The sequence below is a fragment of the Pseudoliparis swirei genome, chromosome 19 (genome assembly GCF_029220125.1).
Source record: "Pseudoliparis swirei isolate HS2019 ecotype Mariana Trench chromosome 19, NWPU_hadal_v1, whole genome shotgun sequence".
NCBI lineage: Eukaryota > Metazoa > Chordata > Actinopteri > Perciformes > Liparidae > Pseudoliparis > Pseudoliparis swirei.
Window position 1 is genome coordinate 19,537,032 of NC_079406.1, and position 26,234 is coordinate 19,563,265.

General features: G+C 40.0%; 4 protein-coding genes across 9 annotated transcripts; 2 read left to right on the forward strand and 2 right to left on the reverse strand.

Moving 5' to 3' along the window:
• Nucleotides 1-619: 619 nt before the first annotated feature.
• On the forward strand, nt 620-2,439 carry rpl39 (ribosomal protein L39). Its single transcript, XM_056439264.1, has 3 exons — nt 620-708; nt 1,027-1,130; nt 2,226-2,439. Exons 1-3 carry the CDS (start codon nt 706-708, stop codon nt 2,272-2,274), a joined length of 156 nt encoding a protein of 51 aa, XP_056295239.1. The 5' UTR covers nt 620-705; the 3' UTR covers nt 2,275-2,439.
• A 329-nt stretch (nt 2,440-2,768) lies between these two features.
• sowahd (sosondowah ankyrin repeat domain family d) lies at nt 2,769-4,603 on the reverse strand. Its single transcript, XM_056439263.1, is given in 3 exon segments — nt 2,769-4,071; nt 4,073-4,176; nt 4,443-4,603. Coding segments are annotated over 2 exon segments (948 nt in total). The 5' UTR covers nt 4,138-4,176; nt 4,443-4,603; the 3' UTR covers nt 2,769-3,188.
• Nucleotides 4,604-4,752: 149 nt separating this feature from the next.
• pttg1 (PTTG1 regulator of sister chromatid separation, securin) lies at nt 4,753-7,898 on the reverse strand. Its single transcript, XM_056439123.1, has 6 exons — nt 7,746-7,898; nt 6,872-6,964; nt 6,658-6,788; nt 6,466-6,547; nt 5,513-5,671; nt 4,753-4,901 (listed from the first exon to the last, which is right to left on the reverse strand). Exons 2-6 carry the CDS (start codon nt 6,957-6,959, stop codon nt 4,816-4,818), a joined length of 546 nt encoding a protein of 181 aa, XP_056295098.1. The 5' UTR covers nt 6,960-6,964; nt 7,746-7,898; the 3' UTR covers nt 4,753-4,815.
• A 955-nt stretch (nt 7,899-8,853) lies between these two features.
• Nucleotides 8,854-25,960, forward strand: septin6 (septin 6). 6 transcript variants are annotated; one of them, XM_056439120.1, is made up of 11 exons: nt 8,855-8,996; nt 10,797-10,911; nt 12,762-12,957; nt 15,076-15,262; nt 17,099-17,260; nt 17,974-18,070; nt 18,963-19,131; nt 19,352-19,484; nt 19,608-19,798; nt 20,800-20,852; nt 22,337-25,960. In XM_056439120.1, exons 1-10 carry the CDS (start codon nt 8,967-8,969, stop codon nt 20,801-20,803), a joined length of 1,284 nt encoding a protein of 427 aa, XP_056295095.1. In that variant the 5' UTR covers nt 8,855-8,966; the 3' UTR covers nt 20,804-20,852; nt 22,337-25,960. The 6 variants fall into 6 exon arrangements, with proteins under 6 accessions (XP_056295092.1, XP_056295095.1, XP_056295096.1 ...); XM_056439121.1 differs by lacking the exon at nt 20,800-20,852 and adding an exon at nt 21,171-21,217; XM_056439122.1 differs by lacking the exon at nt 20,800-20,852 and adding an exon at nt 21,171-21,217 and having other exon boundaries at nt 24,783-25,960.
• The last annotated feature ends 274 nt before the right edge of the window (nt 25,961-26,234 follow it).

Here is a 26,234-nt window from a genome sequence, read left to right on the forward strand (position 1 = left end):
CACACACTCATTCCATTCGCCTTATTCAATAACTCATTACAGATTATAGTCTTTGATCCCTTCAACTGTATCTAATTGTGCTTCTCCAGGAAAAAAGAATTAGTTAAAAAAAATATTGTACATATAATCAGGGATAAAGTGCACACAAGAAACATAGTAAAACAATTAAAAATCATGTAGTCTAAATAATAAACAGTAAAACAGTAATACAAAAATAGTAAGAATCTACAGTAACATATATACAGAGGCCGAATAAATATACTTATTTTCCACCGTGTGTTAATGTTAGATAGGTTGGGGTGATTAGGTGTATTTGTGATCAGTCCAGTCCAGTTTATTGTTCAAGTGAAGTTTGAGATTGAGATGCTTCTGTTGTATTCATTTGTAATTTTAATTGACATGTAGTAAACCTTCGGCTATTGGCTACCGCCACCTTTACCAATTAGTAATTTACTTTTAGTCCAAAATTGTGTTGATCTTTTCCGATCAACATAGGCGCTGTATTCATTTCAGCTTTTTAGTTGGCTCAGAATTGTATATACGTACACACATCGTGCCTGAAAGTACCGTAAACAAACCATCCACTCAGTGTCGCTTTGTGTATGACGCGTCCCTGTTCTGTGGACGCACATTGGATAAAAGGGCCGACGTCACTTCCTTCTATCTCTTTGGCCGCCGCCATAGTCGCGAGGATTGTGGACCAAAATGGTAAATACAAAATCTTTAAACATCCACGTCTGCAGCCCATGTAAACCTGTTGCGATATATTGTGTGGTTTATAAATATATCAATGGTACCTCACACATCCGTATGTTGTTCAAAAAAGGCAAAATATCAGCGTTTTTAAGCTGTTCGTCGGTACCCACTCTACGCATGAAACTTCCTCCATAGCCGTTAGCTGTACAAGCTATCAGCTAACGATACATAGGAAGTGCATTAAATTCATTAATTTATAGTTGCAGCTGTACAACATCTGTTATATATATATAACGTGGCATTAATGGCGCGTTTTTCTTTTCTCTCAAGTCGTCCCACAAGACTTTCAGGATCAAGCGCTTCCTTGCCAAGAAGCAGAAACAGAACAGGCCCATTCCACAGTGGATCAGAATGAAGACTGGAAATAAGATCAGGTGAGTTCTTTGTTTTTTGTTCAGTATGACAACGTTGAAGCTGCCGTGTCGAGGAAATCATACAGTGTGAACATGTATTTACCGGTTAACGATGTCCACTCAACTGCGACTAGCTGTAGCATGTGTGTTATCATCCATTTGAATGCAGTCATGAGCGATGTTCATTCAGATATTACGTAAAGGCTGAAAAGAGAAACTGCATACCTAAATGTTTGCAAGAATTCTCATGTTTAATATTTTTGAACTAAAGTTTAGTGGTAGTTATAGACACGTGCACCCTCAGTTGCTAGTTAAATGGGCACTTGTTAAAATTAATGGAGCAATACAACCCATCATGTTATGGGACTAATTAAGGTGCGTTGAATCAACATTATATATGATGTGGGGCTGTATGGCTTTGTACTGAAATGTGTTTTCTTAAGAGTATATTCGATGTTGGAAGCATCATAGAATAATGCCACATAATTGAATGGCATCACCAACTACACCCTAACCATAAAAGATAAATGGGCTCTGGTTTTAGATTCCTTTACTTGCTCTACGTCAACAAATAGACTGGTAATAAAATGTTTACACTAAATGTATGTGATAGCCTGCCATTTAGCTGAATACTTTTCATAATGCGTTACTCACACACTCCATGTAAAGCAGGTCTGCAATTGCAGCACTCATTGCCGTAGAGTGTTGCCATTAATCCTGCTGAGAGCATCTTTCTGCTACATAGCGCCTATTCCTGCTTACTGGTGGTGATAAGGAAGCTCTGTCGCTGAACATTTACAGTTTGCCCAAATGTGGCTGATATGTCCATTAAATTGTTTGGCTGAAAGATTTTTGTTCACGTGATCATGTAGGGGTATATCACTCTTGTTTAGGTCCTCTGAAATCGCCACTGATTTGGCCAAATTTGCATTATTTTAACTGAACGCTTTCATCTGCCTTAATTTGAATGAGAATACTGGTACCATCTGTTTAGTAGTCTTGGGCTACCTTGTAGTCTTTACATGTCAAAGGAAATGAGTAAGAACACCATTAATATAGAAATTGCATTTAATTGTTTTACTGTTCTCCCCTGATGCATTCATTTAACTCTTTCAGGTACAATTCCAAGAGGAGACACTGGAGAAGGACCAAGCTTGGCCTGTAAACGTGGGGGTCCCTGGACCCCAGCATCCCAACATCTGCCAGAACCTCCAGCTGCGGAGCCTGACCCTTTGGAGGGAGCCATGTTATCTGGAGCAGCAGTTTTTGTTTGTACAGATACTATGGTTCTGCTCATGTTTGACAATAAAAGATCTTTGATCAAACTTTATGAGGCTGATCTGCCTTTTTATTTTGTAAATTATTAACTTTTTTTCCTGGGGTAAACTAGACATCACATGGGCATTGCTGTGCGCAGCAGAAGAGAGCGCTGAAGTGGGTTTCACAACGCAGATAATACTTTCATGCAAAATGTTTTTCTAGTTTGGCCAGAATTCGAGCTCTTTCTGTTGCTCGTGCCAAAGACCGCACCGCTATTAACAAGTCAAATCTCGAGTAAGACCAACAATGACATGTTTACATTGGTGCTAAAGCCACGTCAGCAATGGCTACACTTTTGTACAAAAGCAGAACTGGCTCAGAAGAAAAATGAGAACCTCAGTCAATTGTAAGTTTATTGAAGTGCAAAATAATTCTGGAACTGCAATATTGCGACTGAATAGATCATTTGTGGACATGGCAGCAGTTCTCAAGCTTGGCTTCCTTAAAATGTCTTGGAGACATCTCCCAAGTTATGCACAGAGGTAAAGTCATGAACAGTTTAGAAGGTTTAAGTATTTCATAAAACTACTCTTTTTGGGCAGCCCCATAATTTGTTTCCACACATAGTTCAAACGTCCATTCACATTCTGCGAATACAGCTGGACTGTCCACCCCAAGTGGTTTGAGCATTTCCCAGAAAGTGTCTGTGCTGCTGCTAACATTTGTTTAAGACTTGAGCAGCAAAAATAAGATTCTCAGGTTGGGAACCACTGAACCGGTGAGAGAATGCACATATTTGAAGGCTCGTGTAATAACCACTCAGCTTTTGTTACCAAGAAACGAAAAGGAGGGTATCAGCTTCCTAATGACCCTGAACCTCCAGCTGCCCCCTTTCTGAGTCTGGTCAAAGGAGTCCACCGCCTGAGTCTCTTCTGGATCGAGCTCATGTGCGGTCACGTTCATCGCCCCAGCGCTGTTGTTGACGTTTTGCGCACATGCGCAGCTGTGCTCATCATCCCAGGTCCCCAGCAGCTCCCTCATCTCCAGCGGGGCGTCTCCCTCCAGATACTGCCAGGCCCTCTTCCCATTGTAGTCCATGGCATCGACGTTGGCACTGAAGGCGCCGACCAGCAGCTTGATGACGGTGTACTGCCTGTGCAGGCTGGCGACGTGCAGCGGGGTGAGCCCGCCGCTGCCCCGCACGTTCACGTTCACAGGGATCCCCGCACTTTCTGCGGACCTCAGAAGTTTGAGCAGAGTCTCGTCCTGTCCCCTCTTGGCCAGCCAGTGCAGGACCGAGTACCCGCTGATGAAATCCTTCCTGGTTAACAGGTAGGGGTCCTCGGAGATGAACTCCAGGATAGTCTGGTAGTTTCCCTCCACGGCAGACAGCATCCACGCGTGTTCCATCGGATACAAAGCGCAGCCCGCGTCCTGCTCGGAGGACACGCTGCGAGTTTGTGACAGCACGCTGCTCAACCCGCCGTGCGACGGGGTGCTCTGAAGCAACTCTTTTAGGTATGTTTTACGCATGGCGGGTGTGAGCGAGCCTCGCTCCGGAGCCTCCCTCTGTAGCCCCCCCGGTGCGCAGCTGTCAGTGACCTCCCGCTGCCTCTGCAGCCTCGACCTACGCTGGAAGGCGCTGGGCAGGACCTGCATGCCATACCTCGAGAGTCGCGCCACAACGGTGCCTTGTCTGCTCGCCGTGGGCGTCGGCATGACGGACAGCTGGTTCACATCCAGTTGAGTTGCATCCATCCTCATTCATGCTGCTCGGCTCCCAGCGCGAGGAGTTCAAGGCTACTTCCTATATTTAGAAAACACCCCGGAGAAATCAGTGGAGAATTATAAACTGGAAACTGGTTCCCGCTGCGTCATGACAGGAAAGTCTTATAATATACACGTACAAGTGTGAGAATGCACAAATCTGCAACTAACAATGCTGCAACATATACACCAAGTTCCTCATTTTGTGAAACAAAGCTACGTTTAAATGCAAAACATCTTCACTTAACACCGTACACAAATATCATAGTAGAGTCTCTACTCGGATTCTGCCACAATCTTACTCACCTGCTCTTTGGTCAAAGCGCACACTAGACTCTAACTATCGCTCATTAATCATTAAGCGCAGCAGACGCGGTTAATATCGATAGGAATAGGATATCGATCATTTAAGGTATTCACCCAAACGATTGACGAGTCCAGCCGATATGCTCTTTTCCTTAAGAGGAACTGAGACAAAGTTCATTCTAATGAGTATCCCTCACATGTGACCACCATGGACTGCAAAGCAGGAAGTACACAGAACACTCCCCTGATACTTCACAGGCTTTCACAATGATAAACCCAGCACTGTAGAGCAAATAAAACAGAAAGCAGAGACGGATAAATACAAACTTTATTTCACTAAAAATGGCATAATAAAAACATATATATAAAACATTTATTCAGTAAAAGACTCCTCTGAAGGAAGTTCAACAGTCAGCTCATCGAGTGTTTGCAGAAAGGCGTCCAGCTCTGAGCAATGATCTGCAGAGGGGAGATACAGTTAATGATACAGCAGGAGGTTAATGATACGTGTCCCTTAGAGCACACGCACCATACTTATCACTACAGTCACCAGACAATTGTTGATTCTTACTCAGTGATAAATGATGGTGTAAAGAAAAAAAATCAAACGCATCAGGCAATTAAACCTTAAACTCTGCACGGTTTGTAAACACTAGAGTTAAGCGAGTATATTGTTATTTGGGTGAACGATCTATACTTTAGGGGTAGGGCAATGCAATAGACATGATGAAATTAATTTGCATCACAACCGTAGGTGGCATTTGAGAACTGTAGACAAATGTTGCAAATTAATGATTGTTTTTATGGCAATATCATTTATTCAATGAGTATTTCATTTGACTAAACTATAACTGAAACTTCATCTGGGCATTTCATCCATAAACTATTTTTCAATTTAATGTTACATAAACTTATTGGAACAATAAGATGTTGTTCTACAGGACTTTAACCACCTCGTGCTGTGCTTGAATTTTTATTATTGATTCAACATAGACAGATACTTTATAAAGATACGTTTTCAACCCAAACAATAAGTGCGAATGCAGCAATGATTGAACGAAAGTCGATACCTGAACGTGTTGGCATCTTTACAGGCGACTGGTTTGGGAGTGGGTCCAACATGTCCAGGTCGTCCTCACACAGATGAGCTTGTGGGAAATGTGCGAGTCCAGGCAGCGCAAAGTCACCGAGAAGAATCAAATCCTCAGGTGTGCTGTACTTCTCAAACTCTGGAAAAGGTCAAAAATCATGTATTAAATACACACGTTTCAAAACATTGTGAGGAAAATGTTGAATCATTAATATATTTGGCATGCAGTTCTCTACTGTACAGATGAGCCTGAATAGAGCGTTGCAGAAATGAGTCAGACAACTAGTTAACATTTTGTTGACTTCCATCCCCTCTTAATAAATTAGTTTCATTAATGAACAAAAAAATGCTTGAAATAACTTTGTTCCACAATATAAAATATGTCAGTAAATACACCTCTGGAATATCAAACAACAAATCAGGCCGACTAGTCCACTTTACAGCTAGTACCTCCTCAGTCATGCGTTTTGTAGCCCAATGTTAACTTTGTACTTGTGGCAATTGCATTTATCTAGTGTTTATTTGTGAATAATCTTGCTGAACAAAACATACACTTATCATAAATCATTTTTCCACAAAGCTTTTTAACTACAATAATCCCCAATCAATTGTAAAATCCCATTGGCCTTTTGTCATGGATCCATTGAGAGGCAAACTTTAGCATTTGGCCTACAAAACAAAAAATCTCTGCGGCTCTCTATGGATTGAGTCCTGAGGGAATAAACCATTAATGGACTCAGACTTCCTGATTGCGCAACATTTTACATCCAACACCATTGCTATAATGTGATCTTATAGCCAAGTGTGTCACGTTATAAATATGTATTATTCTCTAAAGTAAAATGCCATTAACTTTCTTAGTATGATATTTTGGTAGCACCAGAAGGAAAGGGTTTTACTGGGAACCGTCACTATTGAATGCATCATTGTTACCAAGTGGGTCATATGGGATGAACTTCTCAATTTCTGGGTATTCGTCCATTTTGATCAGAGAAGCATTTTTTACTTTAGTTTCCTGCAGGGAACAATACTACATCATTAGTACATGAATAGTCTGAGGTACAGAGCAAATGGGTCACATTGTGGTCCAACAGTACTTTTAGATTGTAACTGTTTTATTCCAACCTGTGGCTTTAACGTCTCTTGTGTGCCGACAACAGGGGTTGCAATTCTTTTGTTGACAGCACCAAAAGCCCTCCGACCAAACGGCAGAGGAGTGTGGAAGGTTTTGGCGCTCATAGGAGACAAGAGTTTCTCTGGTGGGAGGGAAAAAAGCAAACAGGTTAACCGACCAAAATTGCTGCTAAAGAAATACAAATTACACATAGTTGGCATTTACCTGGAACAGACTGAAGGCGCTGACGCATCTTCAGATTAGGTGGATGAAGACCTGTATTTTCGCGCTCTGCAAAGATTATGTTGTCCATTGCATCTGAAAAAACAAAATGATATTAGCAACTGGAACACATGGTTATTAATCACAATGCAAGAGAGCCACAAGTAAACAGAAAACTACTTTGAATAAACGGTTACGGTTTAAACACAAATGTGAAACATCTCGTTTCAGCTTTTTATTGTCATGACAGTTTTGTGTTGTTGGATGATATTTTAAGGACTTTGGGATAAGAGCGGGCATTATCACTTTCTTCTAACAACTGAACACACTTCTCTGCTCATGAAAATGAGACTGATGCATTTTAAGCTCTGTAAAAAAGATGGCGAGTAGACTTCCAATTGAGATTTCTATCCATTATCTGACAAATGACCGATATCCAACACTAGCCAAACATTCCAGAGGAAGAGAACAGGGAGACGAATAGCCAAGCGGTCAGTTTAAGAGCACTTAACAGCCACAACTGTAGCGATCATTAATGAATGACATTCCTCCTTTAACCCCCAGACCGCTGAAACACAACCTGGGCTGCTGTCTTTAGTCTTCTTTAACACGTCACTCAGCTGTCTTGTTGCACTCAAACGGCTAACGCCAACTCAAATCTTGCAGTTTCGTAATAACGCCAAAATTAAAATATAAACGCCTACCTAATATATTATTCAGCGGTATTATTATAGCTAACTCAACTCATTAGGTCAAGATAATCACTTATTGATGCACTTCAGAGAACACATTCACAATATTGCCGAAAAGAGCTAAATTAGCTTTCCAACGTTAGCTACCGTGTATTTGTAAGATATCCTAACACAACGTAACTTACATGCAACAGTTCCGTTGATATCCGAGTTTTAGCCTCAACTTTACCTCGGTCTAACTATATGATAACGCTGTTGGTTGCTCCTTTACTCTCTAGATACACGTTTGTTATGGTCAGAATTTTCGTTTGCGAGGACCGCGGCTGCTTTTTAAATTAACGGCCTCCGTCCTATTGGTCGCCGAAGCAAAGACGCCTTGAATGGGAGTTTCCCAAAAACCAGAGCCGTGTAATGAGAGTCACGTCATCTCCGTTCATTCCGATTGATTATATTTACAGAAATGGTGGATAATAAATCAATTGATTGTAAAACATGAAAACATTGTACATTTAAACTAATTCGCAGATATATCGATGTTATATGTGTGTCAAACACTTAAATGTTACAGATTCTTAATATTCAAGGAAATGTTAGCCTAAAATATGTTAACAAGGCAGGTAACTCTAGCTGTTCCACTTATTAATCCTCAAATATAAGTACATTTTGTTTCAAATAATAAACTCCAAATTTATATGAATAAATCCATATGTAGTTCCTCTATATTAATATTGTACATAATTAATATCTTTGTATCGATTTCTATCAAATAGCTACGTATGCACATTGCCTGCCAGCTACTTCTGTTCCAGGAACCACATCAAGTCTAATATCGTGAAAATCGGGAGTTTTTGAACCGCTGACGTGACTTTCTCTCAATAACGCTCTAATATGCACCACTGTTCCATGTCTTAAATATAGGTACATAAATAAGTAAACGACCGAAGTATTTAGGAATTTAGTCCGTGTAGTTTATTTAACGTTACGGTGAAATCCCTTTCTATTCAGAAATGGACCTTTGACAAATCAGTCCTACTTAAGTTATATCAAGACATAATGTTTTTCTTTCGGAATTCAGTCATCTTCCTTTGTGATTTCATTGACTGGTCTCTCAAGTTAGCTCTGGACGACACCAATAAGGCATAATGTGGGGGAGCCCAGTGAACAGCGCTCCTTTTTATTCCTACTTTTTTGAACGCCATTTTTCAAAACATGAGCCGAGTTGTATCTGGCGTTTAGATTGGTCTCAATTAAATAACTCCCAATGTGAGCACAGCTATTAAAGCAGTATAATAGTATGTGGATTAGTGGTACATTCCAACAAGGCCACCTTTCGGCGTAACTTCCACAACTCCGCTTCCTTTGCGAACTAGAGACAGCGGTTAAAGGTTTCGTCCTCCGTAATCACCATGGCGTCAACTGAGATAGCGAGGCAAGCGGTGAGTAACCTCTTTTTATCAGGATGCCGTTCCCACCATTAACACATCGCTTTTGAAATGTGTTTGCCATCCTTTTCCAATGTCAAATATATAATCGTAGCGTTACGTTTGGGAGATATTTATGTTAGCGAGCACACTGTTCATGTTTAACGTATAGTCCACCCACAATTCAATGGAACGTCGCCAAGCAACAACGACGTTTGGCGGCGTTTAGCCTTTGTCGATTGATTTTATAGAATAAGTGTTAAAAAAAAAAATCCCCAGGTTGATCAATCGTAGCTTTATGTTACAAATCTTCATTTCCGTGAGCTAACGCCTCCAGACATCCTGCGCCGATATCGATGGCTAAAACTAACGGTTTCAAACAAACTGGGGCTTTGTGGAATTCAATATTTTAAACACCGTCCCGTGTATTCTGTACTAACGTAGCTAGCGTTAGCTCACGGGGACACGGACCACCTATTATAGACCCGTCGGTAGGCCATTCATTCTGAACGCCCCCGTATCAGCACAGCGACGGTGCTCATTTCCGTTATGTTGTTTCAAATAACGTTAAGTCCCGTTAACTTCCTGCTGGGCGTTGTCTGACGTTCATAGCACGTTTGGACCAAACATATGCTCGGTTATCTTCGTTTGGAAGCTGTCTTTTGAAATGCGTGTGTAAAGTTTACCTGGCTTTTGTTTGGGGGGGAGGAAGCCACTACACCCAGAAATAGTTCTCAGAATAGCAGGGTTTTGCATTTTGATAACCCTTTGAGGCCCAGTGAATGGAAACCCGCGGTGTGTAGCTTGGCTGTAAATGTCTTGAAAAAGCAAGAATGATTTCAGGAATGTTGCACTTGCAGCTGAAGAGGAAAGGCTGTTTGTCCACTCACATTACCCCCAGCTTCCCAAATACTCCCTCAGCTGTTTAAAGCCAATTTCAACTATCCAAATAATTCACAATGGTCCAGTACCACAAGCTTAACCAGTTATTTTAAATTGACCCTCAAACGGAATGCTTTCCTGTCAAAGCCACATTGGAGAGCAAGTTTACCAACACTGTGTTATGTTCAGTCACATAATGGCTGGTTGGTTGAGGTCTAGCTGTTTGAGAGCCCTCACTTTGCCATATAATCTAAATTCTTTGCTTTCCTGCCCCTCATAATGTAGACGTGGGCTGCCAAAATGAGATTCACAGAGATGAAGATACTCACCAGCAGCCACACGCCCCCACACTCATGTAACAACAGTGCTTTTACACTCTGGTGTTTTTTGTGACTCTAGTCCAGACTCAGAGATAGTGTGTGTACAAATAGAATAAAAGTAGCGTGAAGGGGAAGTGCAACCGGACAAAAATAGGGAGCTAAAGGTTCAAATCAAAGTGACACCACAGAAACACATTGGTGGCAAACTGGACTCTGCCAGTAGTAAAGTATATCTTTATTGTCAAAGCTCTGTGTTGTTTTTTTAATTTGTCTTGACACATTATCAGCAAAACCTTTCCATTTATGTACATTGTGGTTTGTAGCTGTCTTGTTTGTTGGAAGGCAGTTTCGACTCAGGAAACAGGAAGTGAGCAACATTGAACCTGAAGTCAGTCTCAAAGACTCACATGATCAAATGTTGTGGTACATATTGTATAAGTGTGTTAAGGCGAGTGCAATTTGAAAATATTATGTTATTTTTCGACAGAACAACACTTATATAGCTGTATATGATATAGAGTGTTAGAGAGAAGCCATAGTCTTTTAGTTTTAGCAAGGCATTTCAATGCATAAAGTGGTTGATATTACTCAAATGTTTTATGTTGATTTTTAGGGTGAAGGTGCTCGTACTGTACCTCTGGCAGGCCATGTCGGCTTTGACAGCATGCCTGATCAGCTGGTTAACAAATCTGTCAACCATGGATTCTGCTTCAACATCCTCTGTGTTGGTGAGTATGTCATGCGTGGAAATGCTTTTACTCTCTCTCTCCTGAGGCTAAAAGAGGACCTATTTGCCTCAATGAAAGTCAGGCTTTTCCACACGATGCAAAGCACATTGCTCTGTATTTGAGCTGCTTAGATTTATTTTTAGCCCGTTGTCATTGGTTACTATGATGAGTGAGACGCTCAGATAACTATAGATAAGAAATTCAGAATTGTAGTTGATATTTAATTTTAGTTTCTCATCTTTACAACTGTTAACCTATAGAATACAAGCGCTTTGCACAGTGAGATTATTCTTTTTTTTACTTCAGTGCTCGGATTATTTACTCACATATACTCAATTGCCAGTTTATGAGGTGCACGCAGCTACAACTAATGAAATATAATACAGTCATGCAATAAACTCAAGATTTAAGTTTTTTTAGAAAAGTGGTTGTTCAACTTTTTGGTCATTTTAAAGGTCTATAATTTGTGGTGCTGTTTCATTGTATTGGGTTATACTGAGAGGCGTTTTAAGATTTTTCCACTCCATTCGTGTTGAGTGCTGGCTTGAACTTAAGATGTTTAAGTTTTTGTCGACATTGCATTACTTCCTGCGGCATGTTACACATTTTCTTTTGCTAAATCCCCAAGGAGCAATGGAAATGTGTAACTATTTAGTTGGCAATGTTTTCTCTTTCTGCTTTCTGTGTGTTTTTTCCCCAAACATCTCCTAATACTTTAAGTTTAGTTTAACTCAGAGGGGAAGACATGACACACACGTACAGTAGAAATGGTAATTATTCGCTTCTGCTCTCTTAGACCTCATGTGCAATTTATGCTATCTCTTTGTGTTATGTTGCCGTTTAGATGTCTAGTTGCATTTCAACAATGTGTATGTTTGTAAGAATTTGATGATAGGTGAAACTGGTGGCCATTTTTAGTGGGATGGTTTCGACTCGACTTCAAGCTGAAAAGCATTTTGTGGATACGCTGAGTCTATTTATATTTGTGACGGAGAGTAAAGTGGATATTGCCAACAATAATTTTTGTGTTTTTCATAATTTAAAGAATACTAATATTATAGTTACTTAATAATTGGGCTGTACAACCAAACCATATCTCTCTTCACAAATATTCTAACTATACATTATGAATATGAAAGCAAAAAGAATGCAGGAGACCAGCACAATCTTCTCTTGCTAACTGTAACTGCTGTGACTCACAAGTGAAGCAACTCACATTAGTACAGGCATTACTCGAGGCAAAGACATGTGATCTCTGTTTCTCTATATTTTATCACACAAAGAGAATAAAATATAAGAAGATCATTGGTTCCGTTGGGCTAACAGTCGACAGACATTTCTGCACACGGTTTATATGATGTCATTTTTTATATAGCTTATAGGAGGTTTGATTGCAATTCTCTCCAGTTTGTACCTCAGTTCTGAGTCAGTCCCACATTCTGAGCGAAGATGAGAAATTTGGAGCATAAAAAATGGGCTAACATGCTTAGACTGTAGGTCAGGCTGTGAGGAATAAAAATAGAATTTCTGATGGAGGGAGCTCTTTATCTGAGTCATATGACTGTTCACAGTAAACTGATTTATCAGTTAACAAGCAACTACTTCTGCTGCTTTTGTGATGAAGTATATATGATATATTTAGTATTTTAGTCATATCTTCAATATGTCAAATAATACTTAACTTTCATGAAATAATGTGGTCAATACAATGTTTTTGCACAGAAGCTGACAAAATAAAAAAGATATATGCAGGGTGAATGGAGGTGCAGAGAACAGTTTAGTCTGAAGGAAACCAAGATCAAGGTTTGTCGGATCCCACTAACATTATGATATTTCTCTGTGTTGTCTAGGCGAGACCGGTCTGGGGAAGTCCACCCTCATGGACACGTTGTTCAACACCAAGTTTGAGGGAGAGCCTACCCAGCACAACCAGCCGGGAGTCACGCTCAAATCCAACACCTATGAGCTTCAGGAGAGTAACGTGAACCTCAAACTCACTGTCGTCAACACTGTAGGCTTCGGAGATCAGATTAATAAAGAAGACAGGTAATACAATCTGGACACATGTCACTTCTTTGAGAGAGAAACTGGTTTCTTTCATAATGGTCTGTTGTTGTTACTGACAGGCGATCTATCTATCTTTGTGCCTGTGAGCAATAGCCAAAAACCCCACTTGATCATGCACACGACATTCCTGACATACAATGACTCTGTGAGAGCTCGGTGCCCTTTGGGAGCTCAGGTTCTTTTGGTCCCGATCCTGACTGAAACCGTACCCGACCCGTAGGATGTGGCATCCAGTCGCCTTCTCAGGGAGTTTCCACAGCAGATTCCTTCTATCAACTCTTACAAACTAAAATCAGATGTAGATGCTTTCTCTTGTTCCGGTGTTTTACAAGTATTAAATCAAACATAAAATATTGTGACCAATGCTATCCACAATCTAATCGCTAAAGATTAGTTTATACTCGCCGAAGTGAAGCCAGTTGGAACATGACGGAATCGCGGCCGGCGAGTGCATTTTTGTAACTTGGCACGCACGATCCCGTGACACATAGTTAACTGATAAACACACATTTATATGTTGGGATTATACAAAGAAGGCCAGTTTATAGATGCTTTAGACACTAGAGAATATAAAAACGGTTAATGAGAGTATGTATTTTGCAGCCAAATCAAATTGTTTACAAGATATTAAACCTTTGTTTCTTTTATAATACATGCAATAGTCAACTTGTTTCGTTACTGGACTTCTACCAAGGCAATAAAGTATAGTCCATGAATATGAGATATGAGTTTACAGATAATTACAATCCCTTCTATGCATTGTGGAGGGTAGTTTACGTCTCTTTGCCGGTGTCTGTTACCCTTGTTGTCTTTTGGATTCTTCACAGTTAATTTAGTTAGTATGCACTCTGGCATTTCAGAGGATAATGCAGCACACTGTGCATTTTTTTTCAGGTTTCACAAATTGTTCAGTATCATATTACCGTAATTAAATAAATAACATGGACATAATTAATTGTATACATGCATATACTGTGAATTGGAATTGGTTAAATATTCTCCAGCATGTACACAAGCTGTGTGTTTCTGATCTGTAGTCCCTATAGCATGAGGTCAAACATATTTTTGTTAATTTTCTGTAGCACATATAACTTTCAGTTTTTTCAGGTAATGTTGAATGATTTATTGTATTGGTCTATTGATTGAAAATGACTATTTAAACAATATATTCAGCACTCTTGTTCAGACTTTTTCAATGAATTGAAATTGGGTCATCCAGGTGAGGTGAGACCTTCCTCCAAATGGGTCGGTCCTCGCAGAGAACGAAACTGAAAATTGAATCGAATTGATTTTCAGTTTCGTTAAATATTTAGTGTTTACCAGGACGTTCCTCTCAAATGTAAATACCAGGTGTAAAATTAAGAACAAATAATATATGCCTGCTTACTAAAATGTACACTTTTCAGTATTTTATTTTTTACCCTTGACCAACTAAACACAAATACCATGTAAAAACAATAGTCTCATAATATTCCTTTTGGAATTGATGAGATTGGCCTAAATGCTTCATTAACCCTTGTGTTGCCTTAGGGTCATTTTGACCCGAATCAATATTACACCCTCCCCCCGCCTTTGGGTCATTTTGACCCGATTCAATGTTTCACCCTCCTGTTACCTTTATATATACTAACATATTTTACCCTTTGGGTTCAATTTGACGCCAGCAATTAAAACCTCCAGAAAATTATTAGAATTAATATTGTTTTCCAAGTTTAAGTGTGAGGCACTTTATGTTTGTTTGTTGACTACCGAAAGAACACCGACATTAAACATTGAATGGGGTCAAATTAATCCTAAAGCGGGGGGAGGGTGTAATATTGATTCGGGTCAAAATGACCCTAAGGCAACACAAGGGTTAAACAAGTTAATGTTGTGTATTATGTTGACAAAAGCCCCTCAAAATACTGTCTTTGTTTTCCAAATTTGAAGAAGGGGTCAGTTTGTCTCTTTCTAACCAGTGTTCATCTTTTTATATACTGTAAGAGTGACACAACATGTATTGCTTTGAATCATGACAGATGCTAATTATACAATGCATGAAAAGAAAAGAAAAAAGATATGCTCAAATTACTTTCCCATTTCTCCTTTTTCTGACAGCTACAAATCTATTGTTGAGTTCATTGATACCCAGTTTGAAGCCTATCTACAAGAAGAACTGAAAATAAAGCGCACGCTACACAGCTACCACGACACCCGCATCCATGCATGCCTGTATTTCATCGCTCCCACGGGACACTCGCTCAAATCCCTGGACTTGGTGACTATGAAGAAACTTGATAGCAAGGTGAGCTTTGTTTCACACTATTATCATCAGCCAGATGCTATTTAAGGTCTCTAAGTTTCCTGTTGAAGTTGTTTTTGTTGTTTCTTTGAAGCTTTGGGATATTTTATCCAGATACCCGCTTTGGAAAAATCCTGGGTGTTTCCATTAGTTCCAGATCAATTACAATTAGTGTCAGAGTTTAATCCTGGCTCTTTTAATGGATAGACCCTGTGCAGTTTATTTGCAATTTTGCAAGATTCACAAATGTTATAGCCATGCATGTTGTCTGTGGTTTTATTTCGTTTTTTAGCGTTAAACGAAAAGGACCGTTGTACGGCAGAAGAATGATGTTGTAGAATAACCATTATAATGCTTACAAACGGGGATAAACTTACTGCAGCATGCAACATATATACTGAAGGTAAATCTTTGGGCACGGCATTGTTGTTTGCAGCATTTGATCTATCTACTCTAGTCATGGGTCATAAAGCTTTTCTAGGCCATCTGCCTGCATGCCAATTGGCTGTGGTCTTGTTACTGCGTCGGCGTAGGTCAGCTGTGAAATGCAGTCTGCTCGGTGAGTGCAGCCTCCTCGTTTTTTTTTGTGAGGGCCTTTCCACAGTAGCATATTTGCATGGGCGTCCTGGATTTTGTACAAAGAGTCGGCTCAGTATTTGCCAGAGCAGCTGTGCCTTCTGGCAAGTGCTCACAACAGCGTGATCCAGAGCAGAGCATCCTCTGTTTACACATTCACCTCTGGGGTCTACAAACAAACCTCTGCTGAAGTGTCCATGAGCAAGATGTTGATTCCCCACCAGACAGGAGGGAAGTAAATCATTACTTGTTCACATGACCCTGAGCGTCCCTTGCTTTTAAATGGCCTCCGGTTAGTGAGCAAATCATTCGGGAATGTGTGTGCAATGGAGCTGGTAGAAAATAGTTGTTAGAGGAAAAGTCTCATCAGATAGTTGTAAGTGCATTTGTAAGAATGTATTTTGTTCTCTTCCTCCCTCCCTACCTCCTTTCTTTTCTTTTTGGATAACATGGATTGCACACATGTTGTTGAAATCATTTGACTCTGACTATTAACACTATGTTTGGAGAGCTTTAAGTGATCTGAAGCAGGAGATGAAAGCCTGCTGCTCCATTTGCTGCATTTACTATTTTTATCTTTGTGCTTAACCCTCCTGTTACCTTAGGGTCAATTTGACCCCATTCGATGTTTAATGTCGGTGTTCTTTGGGGTCAATTTGACCCCAGGCTGTTTTTCACTGTCAAACATATAAGAAATATCAACTTTTTCATATATTTAAAGGGCTGTTTAGGTAGTCAACAAACAAACATAAAGTACCTCACACTTAAACTTGGGAAACAATATTAATTCTAATAATTTTCTGGAGGTTTTAATTGCTGGGGTCAAATTGACCCAGAGGGTAAAATATGTTAGTAAATGTGAAGGTAACAGGAGGGTTAAGAATGTGTAATTGTTTGTGATACACTCAGATTTGCTAGAAAGAGCTACTGTGATGTGTTGAAATGATGAAGAGAGCAGAGGTTTTTCTGGGTAACCACTGCCAGTAATTGAAAGAGGCATAAAAGAAAGGGGTTTCGGTGCATTTTATTGTTACTAAACCTGAATGCTGGTGGAGAACTTCTAAAATACCAGAATTATGTGACTATGCACTGTTATTAACCATGTGGTACTTTAAACAAATGTTTTAAAAAAAGAAAGTTTTTATAACACTGTACTATGCAAATAGTGGTGAAAGAAAGTTGCCACTTATAGACATGTAGTTTGTAGCTGCATATCTGAAAGCATTGTCTGCACCTTGTCATTTCCTAATTTCTCAAATGCAGGTTAATATCATACCGATCGTCGCCAAGTCGGACGCCATTTCCAAGAGCGAGCTGGCGAAGTTTAAAATCAAAATCACCAGTGAGCTGGTGAGCAATGGAGTGCAGATCTATCAGTTCCCCACTGATGACGAGTCTGTGGCAGAGATCAACTCCACCATGAACGTAAGTCTCCGGACTTTATACCCACATCACATGCTTTAACACAGAATATGTTACTTGGGTCATATTAGAAATGACGTGGAAGATAATATTGACCAAACAATCCTCCCTTTAATCTGAAGGAAATGCACACCCAACACGTTACTTGTGTTTAAGCTTTAACATAAATTCTGTTATGCATTAGCGGCATAAACGCCACGTGATGTAGAATCAGGACAGGTATTGTGTCTGGGTCTGCTCAGGCTGCCAGGAAGTCGCTCCATGCAGGGAGAAGTGTGTTCACAGCAGCACAATCAGCCAGCTCGCTCTGCAGGAAGCCCGCAGTGTGGGAACGGGCCGTGGTCACTGACCGACGAGGCACACTTAGCTGTTTATGAGGGCTGATCTGTGAAAAGGCCTGAGCTCTCCTGAACTGAGTTCTTGACTGTTGTCCAGTCTGACCACCACTCTGTTCTGATAGAAACTAACTCATCCATCCTCTTGTCAAAGCTGTTTCTGTGGTCTGCGAATAGTCCCGTTCTAAGCGATGTTAGGAATGTACCCTGAGCATGTGTGAATGAGATTGTTGCAGTAACAGTCTCCGTTTTTGGAGTAATGACATATTAGCAGAGCGTCATTATGTGCATGTGGACTTTTCTTGGTGGTTTGTGGGGAGAATTTCTCGAAAGTCCTGAAGAAAATGTCACACCAACGTTGCTTTTTCCTCTGCTCCACAGAGCCATTTGCCTTTTGCCGTGGTGGGGAGCACGGAGGAGGTGAAGATTGGGAACAAGATGGTGAAGGCCCGGCAGTACCCCTGGGGGACGGTGCAGGGTAAGCCAAGGTCACATCCTGCACAGGAAATGAGAGCGTGCTCCTGTTTCTGCTGCTTCTCCATGGCCTCATATTTCTCCCCGGCTCCAACCGCTGCTGCAAACTAGTTATTAAGCTGTTATATAACCTCATTTAGCTGCAGCACCGCCTCTACCATCACACTCTATGTTAGCGCTGCATGAGCTCTTATATCCTACAGATCTAGTAATGTAATGTCCCTGATGATGTTTCAATCGATTTATTATTATTGACTTACTTTATCAACACATAACTGAGCGGGTAATGTGTTATAGGTAGAAAGCTGGTTTCATTTCTTGGTCTATAAAAGTCCACAAAGTAGAGAAAATATTCACCAAGATGACGCCTCCAAAACCCAAAGAAATAGTTTCCACTAGTTTTTAATTCATCAATTGACTAATTAATGAGCAACTCTACTTTAGAGAGAGTAAATGCATTGTTAGATATTATATATATATATATATATATTTTAGAGTCAGCACTTGAACCTCAGTCATTGTTCCATTTGTAATAAAATATGCTGGATTGCCTCAACAAAAATGAAAAACATTGCTCTCTTAATAATTACCAACTGCTCTGTGTAACATTTATGTCCTTTATCTGACATTGATTCTGTCCGTAGACTGACATCATGAGAGTAAACATGCACTCACACAGTCACACGGTCTATAAACCAATAAACAAGCCACAGGACATAAAGACTATTCTGTATTATCATGTTTTAGCACTTGAGATTATTTTATGTAGATTAATGTCGGCTGTTTCTGCTATTGTATACTTTTTTCCTAATTACATGATCGGTAATGAGTAGGAAGCCTTCTGATGTGTTGAGTGAAGCATTCACGTGTCTCTGCGATGCGTTTGTCTCTCACAGTGGAAAATGAGACTCATTGTGATTTCGTCAAGCTGCGAGAAATGCTGATTCGAGTGAACATGGAGGACCTGCGAGAGCAGACTCACACGCGCCATTATGAACTCTACCGCCGCTGCAAACTGGAGGAGATGGGCTTTAAAGACACAGACCCTGACAGCAAGCCCTTCAGGTAGTGGACTGCTCCCACGCAACTGGACTATCTTCATATTCTCCACCTACTTGTTTTTACTCTGCTCTCTATTGCATTATGTGTTTTTCTGCATCCATTCATCATTGAAACCTTAATTTGTGTTGCTAGAATGCACATGTTTGTGTTTGTGTCTGCCGGTGCATTGTACAGTACGGTTACATGTTTCTGTAACTCGGTTTTATTCCCTTTTGCGTGTCAGTCTTCAAGAGACGTATGAGGCTAAAAGGAACGAGTTCATGGGTGAGCTGCAGAAAAAAGAAGAAGAAATGAGGCAAATGTTTGTCCAAAGAGTCAAAGAGAAGGAGGCCGAGCTCAAAGAGGCAGAGAAAGAGGTATCATTCAACTCTGACTCCACACCATCCTGAAATATCATGTGCATCACTTATTTAGGGAAGTTTCTGCTCGTGTTTGAAAGAATCTAAAGTAGGATGTCTTTTTTTTTTACCAACGCATAGCTGCATGAGAAGTTTGACCGTCTGAAGAAGCTCCACCAGGACGAGAAAAAGAAAGTGGAGGACAAGAGGAAGTCTCTGGACGACGAGCTCAACATGTTCAAACAGAAAAAGACTGCTGCAGAGCTCTTGCAGAACCAAGCCCAGCAGGCAGGGGCCTCCACCACGCTCAAGAGGGACAAAGAGAGGAAAAAGTAAGTATCATTCTTTTCCTCCTGTGACTTCCTGTGACATCTTTCCTTACATCTCAGGAAACCACATCCAGTTGTAGAAGGATTGGAAAAGGCTGGATCCTATGAACCTGAGAGGAAGGCCACATATTACATGGTTCTTTGCCAAATAAGGACATGAATATCATTGTCAATATGTGAGAAGTTGTTTGTGGTAAATTCCTTGGGGTTCTTATGTTGTGCGACAGACTAAAATATGTAGCCGTATCCTAAAGTAATGCAAACTCCTTCAGCATTCATTCCATTTAATTTCGCTCTGTGCCGCTAATGTGATCAAGTGCTGAGTCGTTTCTCTGTCACCACTTGTTTATTATCTGCCAGATATTTGTGTAATTTGATGCGTTGGCTAAGCCAAAGACTTCTCTCAGACTCTCCCTCTGATCTTCTAAAGGAGGTCAATGCTCCAGTTTACCCTCGAGAAAATAACAGAATATGTTCAGCAATCAGCACTAAATTCCATTTGACGAGAGCTGACCACAATTCATAATTTATCACCAATGTGGAAAATTAAGAGGAGTAGAGTGACCGGTGACAATGCCTCGCTGTCCTCATCTAAATAGTTGAAATTGTGCCAACTGTCAGAAATCCTCATCCTGAAAAGAAATACTCTGAACAGATTTGTGTAAATAACTTACTTGCAACTCTGTAAACAATTACTGGACGGCTCCATTACCTTGAAAGTACATTTCATACACATTTCATAATTGTTTCAGTGGAATCTATTTGACAATGTTCCTCACAGTGGCCAGTCCTTTGTTTTTTTTCGGTTTGATTTTCCATATTTGTTTTTCCTAGTATATCTGACATTAATACTGTAGTTCTTTCACTAACCATGAGCATTTGAGACGGCATGCTTCATGCTTACAGGCAGTGTTTGAAGCCAGATGTGTTTTGAGTATAATTTAGTGCTGTTTCCATTGTTGGTCCCGTCATGTTGGTAATCAACTCCTGGTTCTGTGTTGAAGCTGATGTGACGCCGTGCCTGTTAGAAATGGAAGAAGACACTTGCACTGAGAAGGTTCTTGTTGCTTTATCTTCTTCCCTGCTAATTTATTTTCTTCACAGCCACTTCTTCTCTGTATGAGCTCTGCATCGAAAGTTTCTCTTCCAAAACGGGGGCCTCTGTGCAACTTTAGCTTGGTCTGTGGTTCACTGATTAGAACCGACTAAAGCAGTCTTGCACTTCAAGTGTTATCACGGATAATATTTATGTTTATCCCTCAGTGTTTTCCTCAGTTTTCAGAAGACACAAATATTAATAACTGCTTCTTGTGTAGATATTAATCTGTCCTGTGAGTGCATGTGTCACCTATGTTGCATCCGTAATGTTTTCCAGTTAACTCCTCCCGCTTTTGCTGCATGCTGCATGGGACATCTTTTCTGGTAAGACACCACAGACTGTCTTAAAATATAAGAACGGAAAATATAGGCGAGGGATCGACTTTTAATTTATGACCCGCACATGAATAAAGAATTACTAGTTGGTAATAAACATCAGCCAAATGAGAGTTTGCTGCTCTCACCTTTATTTCCCCTTTAATTGATATCCTGCAACTGGCCTAAATATAGAACAGGCTGCGCACAAAACTGTCTTTCTGCATCTCCACATTAAAATTCAAACACAATAAAATGGATCTTGAAAGCTATAAAATATATGATCTAAATTAACATGCATTTCATTTTCACTTTTAATATGTAATACATTGAGATAAATGGGCACAGTAATTATGCTACACCAGTGCAGGCTGACAGTATATCACCTGTAACACTTGTGTCCATCATATCCTTGAGCTGGCAGTGTTTACTGTCCTTGTGCGAGCTTCTAAATCAACCAGTTTATTAGCTCCCCACACACCCATTTGATCAACTGCCCCATCTGCCTCCCTAAATCCACAACAGTTTTTTTTGTGGCTCTACAAAGTCCGTCCCCATCCAGCCCTGCAATCGCACAAAGAACCATTGAAGGCTGAACTGAGACTCACAGGCCACACCAGAGCAGCAAACAGCCTCGGGGCCCGTCTGTTTGTAGCGATGACATGTTTTGTTGATCTCACAGCCATATGATGACTTCCGCTGTCTCCCCTCCCTCTTGAGTGGATAAAAAGCCAAATCCACAGAGAGATGTTGTTGAGTCTCAACCACTGGGGAGGCTAGAAGTGAACAAAGACATCTGTCTAGCAATCTGTAAACTCCTCAAGCAGCTCGGGACTCTTAAAATAGACAAAAGTAAGCTGCTGATGAGGAAGACAATCAAACACATTGTTTATTAAATTAGCTCAGGGGCGGGACAAAACCTTTGCAAATACAAGACATTTATTCAGCTGATTTGAAAGAGACGACTGTACTTGCCTAACCTCTGTGCACTCAAGCCTTTTGGAGCACGCCCTTCTCTAAATGCCACCTGGTCACTAACGTCGATGTGTTGTCATGTGAAGCGGTGTGTGTCGTGATGATGTTTCAACTCAAAAGAAAGCAATAACAGCCCTTCTCTCTCATTTCCAGCTTAGGATTCCTGTAGAAAAAGTGCTCCCTTGTGGCCATCCTGCTGTGAATGAGTTTCCAACCCATCATCTTTTTACAGTACCCCTTCCCCACCCTCACCCTCACCCAACCCCCATAATTCAACCCTCCACATGCCCCCTGCTCTCTGGAAGACGCTGGGCATTGCTATCAGTTTGACAGTTTTTGCTGAATGATGCTTGTATATTATATGGTTATTACAAGCCATTGTTTGGCTGGACTCTTTTATACAAATTTACATTTTTGTTTTATATTAAGTGATTAATTGCATGAGTGAGTTTTTTGAAAATAACATACATGGCTACTGTAGTGATGGGCAGAAATGTACTGAGGGTAAAGTGAAACATGCATCCGGCATGAAAGACCTCAGTATGAACAACATGTGTGGTCAAAGATCTGCAGAAGATCACAGGAAAGAAAGAATTAGGTCAATTGATGCGAGGATGGATTAAGTTCATATTGAGTCATCTGCAGATTAAAGCACCGCAATCAGTATGGGGATTCTACATTTTACAAACAGTTTCTGAATGAAAAACTTGTAAGTATTTGGACATTGTTAGTTTGTTGATTTAAGGTTTTAGGCCTGTCGTCACCTTGCTAACAGCACGTGAGTACAGCATCACCCCGAGAGCTGCTACTTTGTCAGAAATGCACCCATCTAGCAACGGGTGGATCAGCTCACAACCGGGCCAAACCAAAAGGGGTTGAATTTCCGATCACCTGCGACGGCTTGATCGCTTTTAACGTGACACTGCATCTTACTACAGCTGTGATACGGCTGGAGGAGAGCGAACCGTAAACAGTGAGGCTGATATCGACGAGATACAATGACACGGTAACCATGGATGCAGCTTTTCCTGTTAATCTTTCTTGCAAGCGAGAGCAAAATTAATCCACCTCGGCAATGGCGGACCACACCACTAACAATGTAGACCATGATTACAGAAGTATTGAATAATATAAAAAAAGGGGATTACGTTTCATGAAAATCTTAAGGAATATAACTTTAAAGTGTCCACTCATTATTACCTCACTTTAATTGAATTTGAGATTTGATTTGTTCTGGTACTTATGTCCTTTTGCTGATGCTGTTTCACTTTATCCAGATGCATGAGTAGTTGTTGGCCTAATCTCCTTGACACTTCTCCCATACCTCATTCATTGTCATGTGTTATTTGCATTCTTGTATTAGCTTTCACATTTGCACTTTTTTATACACAAATGTGATGTTTTCTAAGTATATATTAATGCTGTCAGTTCAATTGTAACTTTCTTTTTATTCACTTACCTTGAAGGCACATTTAAAAGTAGTTCCTTATGATGTCCAGTGTTTGTATCGCTGTTACACATACAAAAATATGATCTCAAAAGAAAATAAAGGCCAATTTTTCACCAAATATTACAACTGTGGCCAAAATCATTGTGGATGACAAATATTGCCGTAAATTAGACAAAAAGTTTAATCAATCCAAATGGGTCCGCGTAATTTGTTTCGGTTGATTTGTTCGTAGTTGGAGATTAATACTGTCCAAGTCTCGAAGGCCGTGAATGAACGTTGATGCCGATAAACGTTACTGTGATAATCTGATCAGTTATTACTTATTTTTTCACCACTTCAAGGTTCACGGTTGCTTTGGTTATCTTATGAGAGATCAAATTGTCTTGTATTCAAGACTGCATAAAAACCCTTTCCACATGCTACCAGGGAAAACATACATGAAGACAAATAAAGAGCCATTCCCTCCTCCTAACCCTCAGCTCACTGGTCTGTGTGGTTTCACTTTCCTTTGCAGTAATCCCTGGCTCTGCACTGAGTAGGCCCTCAGCCCTCAAGCTTTGCTAAGGGACCAGCCTTTGTGGGTACTGAGTACCTCAAATGTGACCAGAGGCTTTGTGGACCCCATCCTTCAGGGTTTCTTAATCATTACCTGCTCTACTATAATTTATCTTAATGTGTATCTGTGTGTCACTGCAGCTCTAACCTCACCTTCAGCAATCCAAATCTTGCGGCTTCTTCTTTTTTACCTCTGCTTATGTTTAAATGTGCACAGTTTGTTTTTGGGCTGTTACTAACACCTTTTCCACTTGATGGAGATTATATGCACACTTGTTCATTTATTGTCGTATTTGGATCGTTGTTAACACTTGTTTTTCTCTTGTAAATTGGACCACAGATGAGATGTGATCAATTCACAGTTTAACAATCATGCAGCATCATCAGTGGGCACAATATCATCTCATTGTTTTATGCTTATTGTGTTGCTTGAACAACTATGATCCCAGAGATTTTTTACCACCTAACTTTGTATTTATGATAATCAAACCTATATATGTATTTTCAAAAATCCGATTGACGTGTGTTGTTTTGTAAGAGTTTCTGCTTTGCCACCTTTCTAACTGCTGGCTTTCTCTTTCTTTGTCTCTTTAGCTTCTTTTAATCTGTCTTGACCACCTGAAGAGGGGATTGCAGCTTCAGCAAGAACTAAGCACCCTTTAGCTCTCCCCGTTTTTCTCGCTGTATCGACCCTTTTTTTATTCTCCCCATCGCGTCTCCTTTTTTTTCTTCTTTAAAAAAAAAAAAAAATGGCCTTATGTGGACTCGCATGGTATTTCTGACCACCTGGTGACGCTCTAAACCCATGCAGGTTGGGAACCGGGCACAGTTTAAATCTGCTGTTATGTCTTAATGTATATAAATAAATGCTTGTAGTTCATAGAAATCATCAGTTTGGGTTAACACATTGACACGACTTGTGTGACATTATGATTTTAATTACAATGACCTGGTCTATGCACTCATCTTTTCAATAGGGTTCTTAATACAGGCTCTTGAAACATGGAGACAAGTCAAGAAGCACCTAATGCACTATGTTTAACATGTTATGAATATAATGAGTCATGTTGTTTTCTCGAATCTAGTCCAGTTTGAAATGAAAACCTCCTGCTTCCAGGTATTCTGAACACTAAAATTGATTTAATGCGAAAGCCAAAGCAATATTCCTTCTTACCACTTCATTTGATGCTGCCCATGTTTACAAATCACTAGAATACCATGGAGGTCACATGTAATGGCCTTTTTATTAAACGTTGTGCTTTAATATTCACCAGCCTATTCTATATTTTTTGCATGTATCTTTTTATTTGATTACCTATTTGATCTTTGACCTGCTTGTTTTTTAGCCCTTGATAATTCAGTTTTGCAATCTATTTTAACTTCATTGCTGTTTTCTCCAAATGGTGCATATTATTGATGTATATCTGCTCTGTCCTATCATTTCAGCTCCCTTTTTTGCCAACTATTAGTGTAAGATGGAGTTGAACTGAATCCCAGATAGGAGTATTAAAAAGATACTCATGCATTTGTATAATTTATAAGGATATATTTTGTGTATTGAAGTGGAGACTTGTGGTTTATTACCTATGACCTTTGGACGTGAATCTGAGTAAAGTAACATATTGGTGTCAGAAAATGCCATACATTTTTCTAGTATCAGTTGTCACTTCTTGGAGTCAAAGACCCTCCCACAATACAAATAATTAAATATCTTACTTTAGTTTGATTCCATTGATGTACATTTTCAATAAAAACAAAATGATCCAAACATATTAAGCTTTAGCCTTTTATTTACAGTGTTGGACAGTAATGGTTTATTTTTTATTTATTTAAATAACAGCATCATAGTTTTTGTGGGCTGTAAAACTCTGCTAATAGGACTCATACTCAGTACTTTCTACTGTATCTGAGTATTACAACAGTGAGACTCCTCCATTTTCAGCAGTTAAATTGTAAAGAATACATTTTGTAATTTATTTTTAACTTAATTATACAAAAACAAAATACATTCTACAGCATTTCAAAGCTTGGGGTCCAAATTACAAA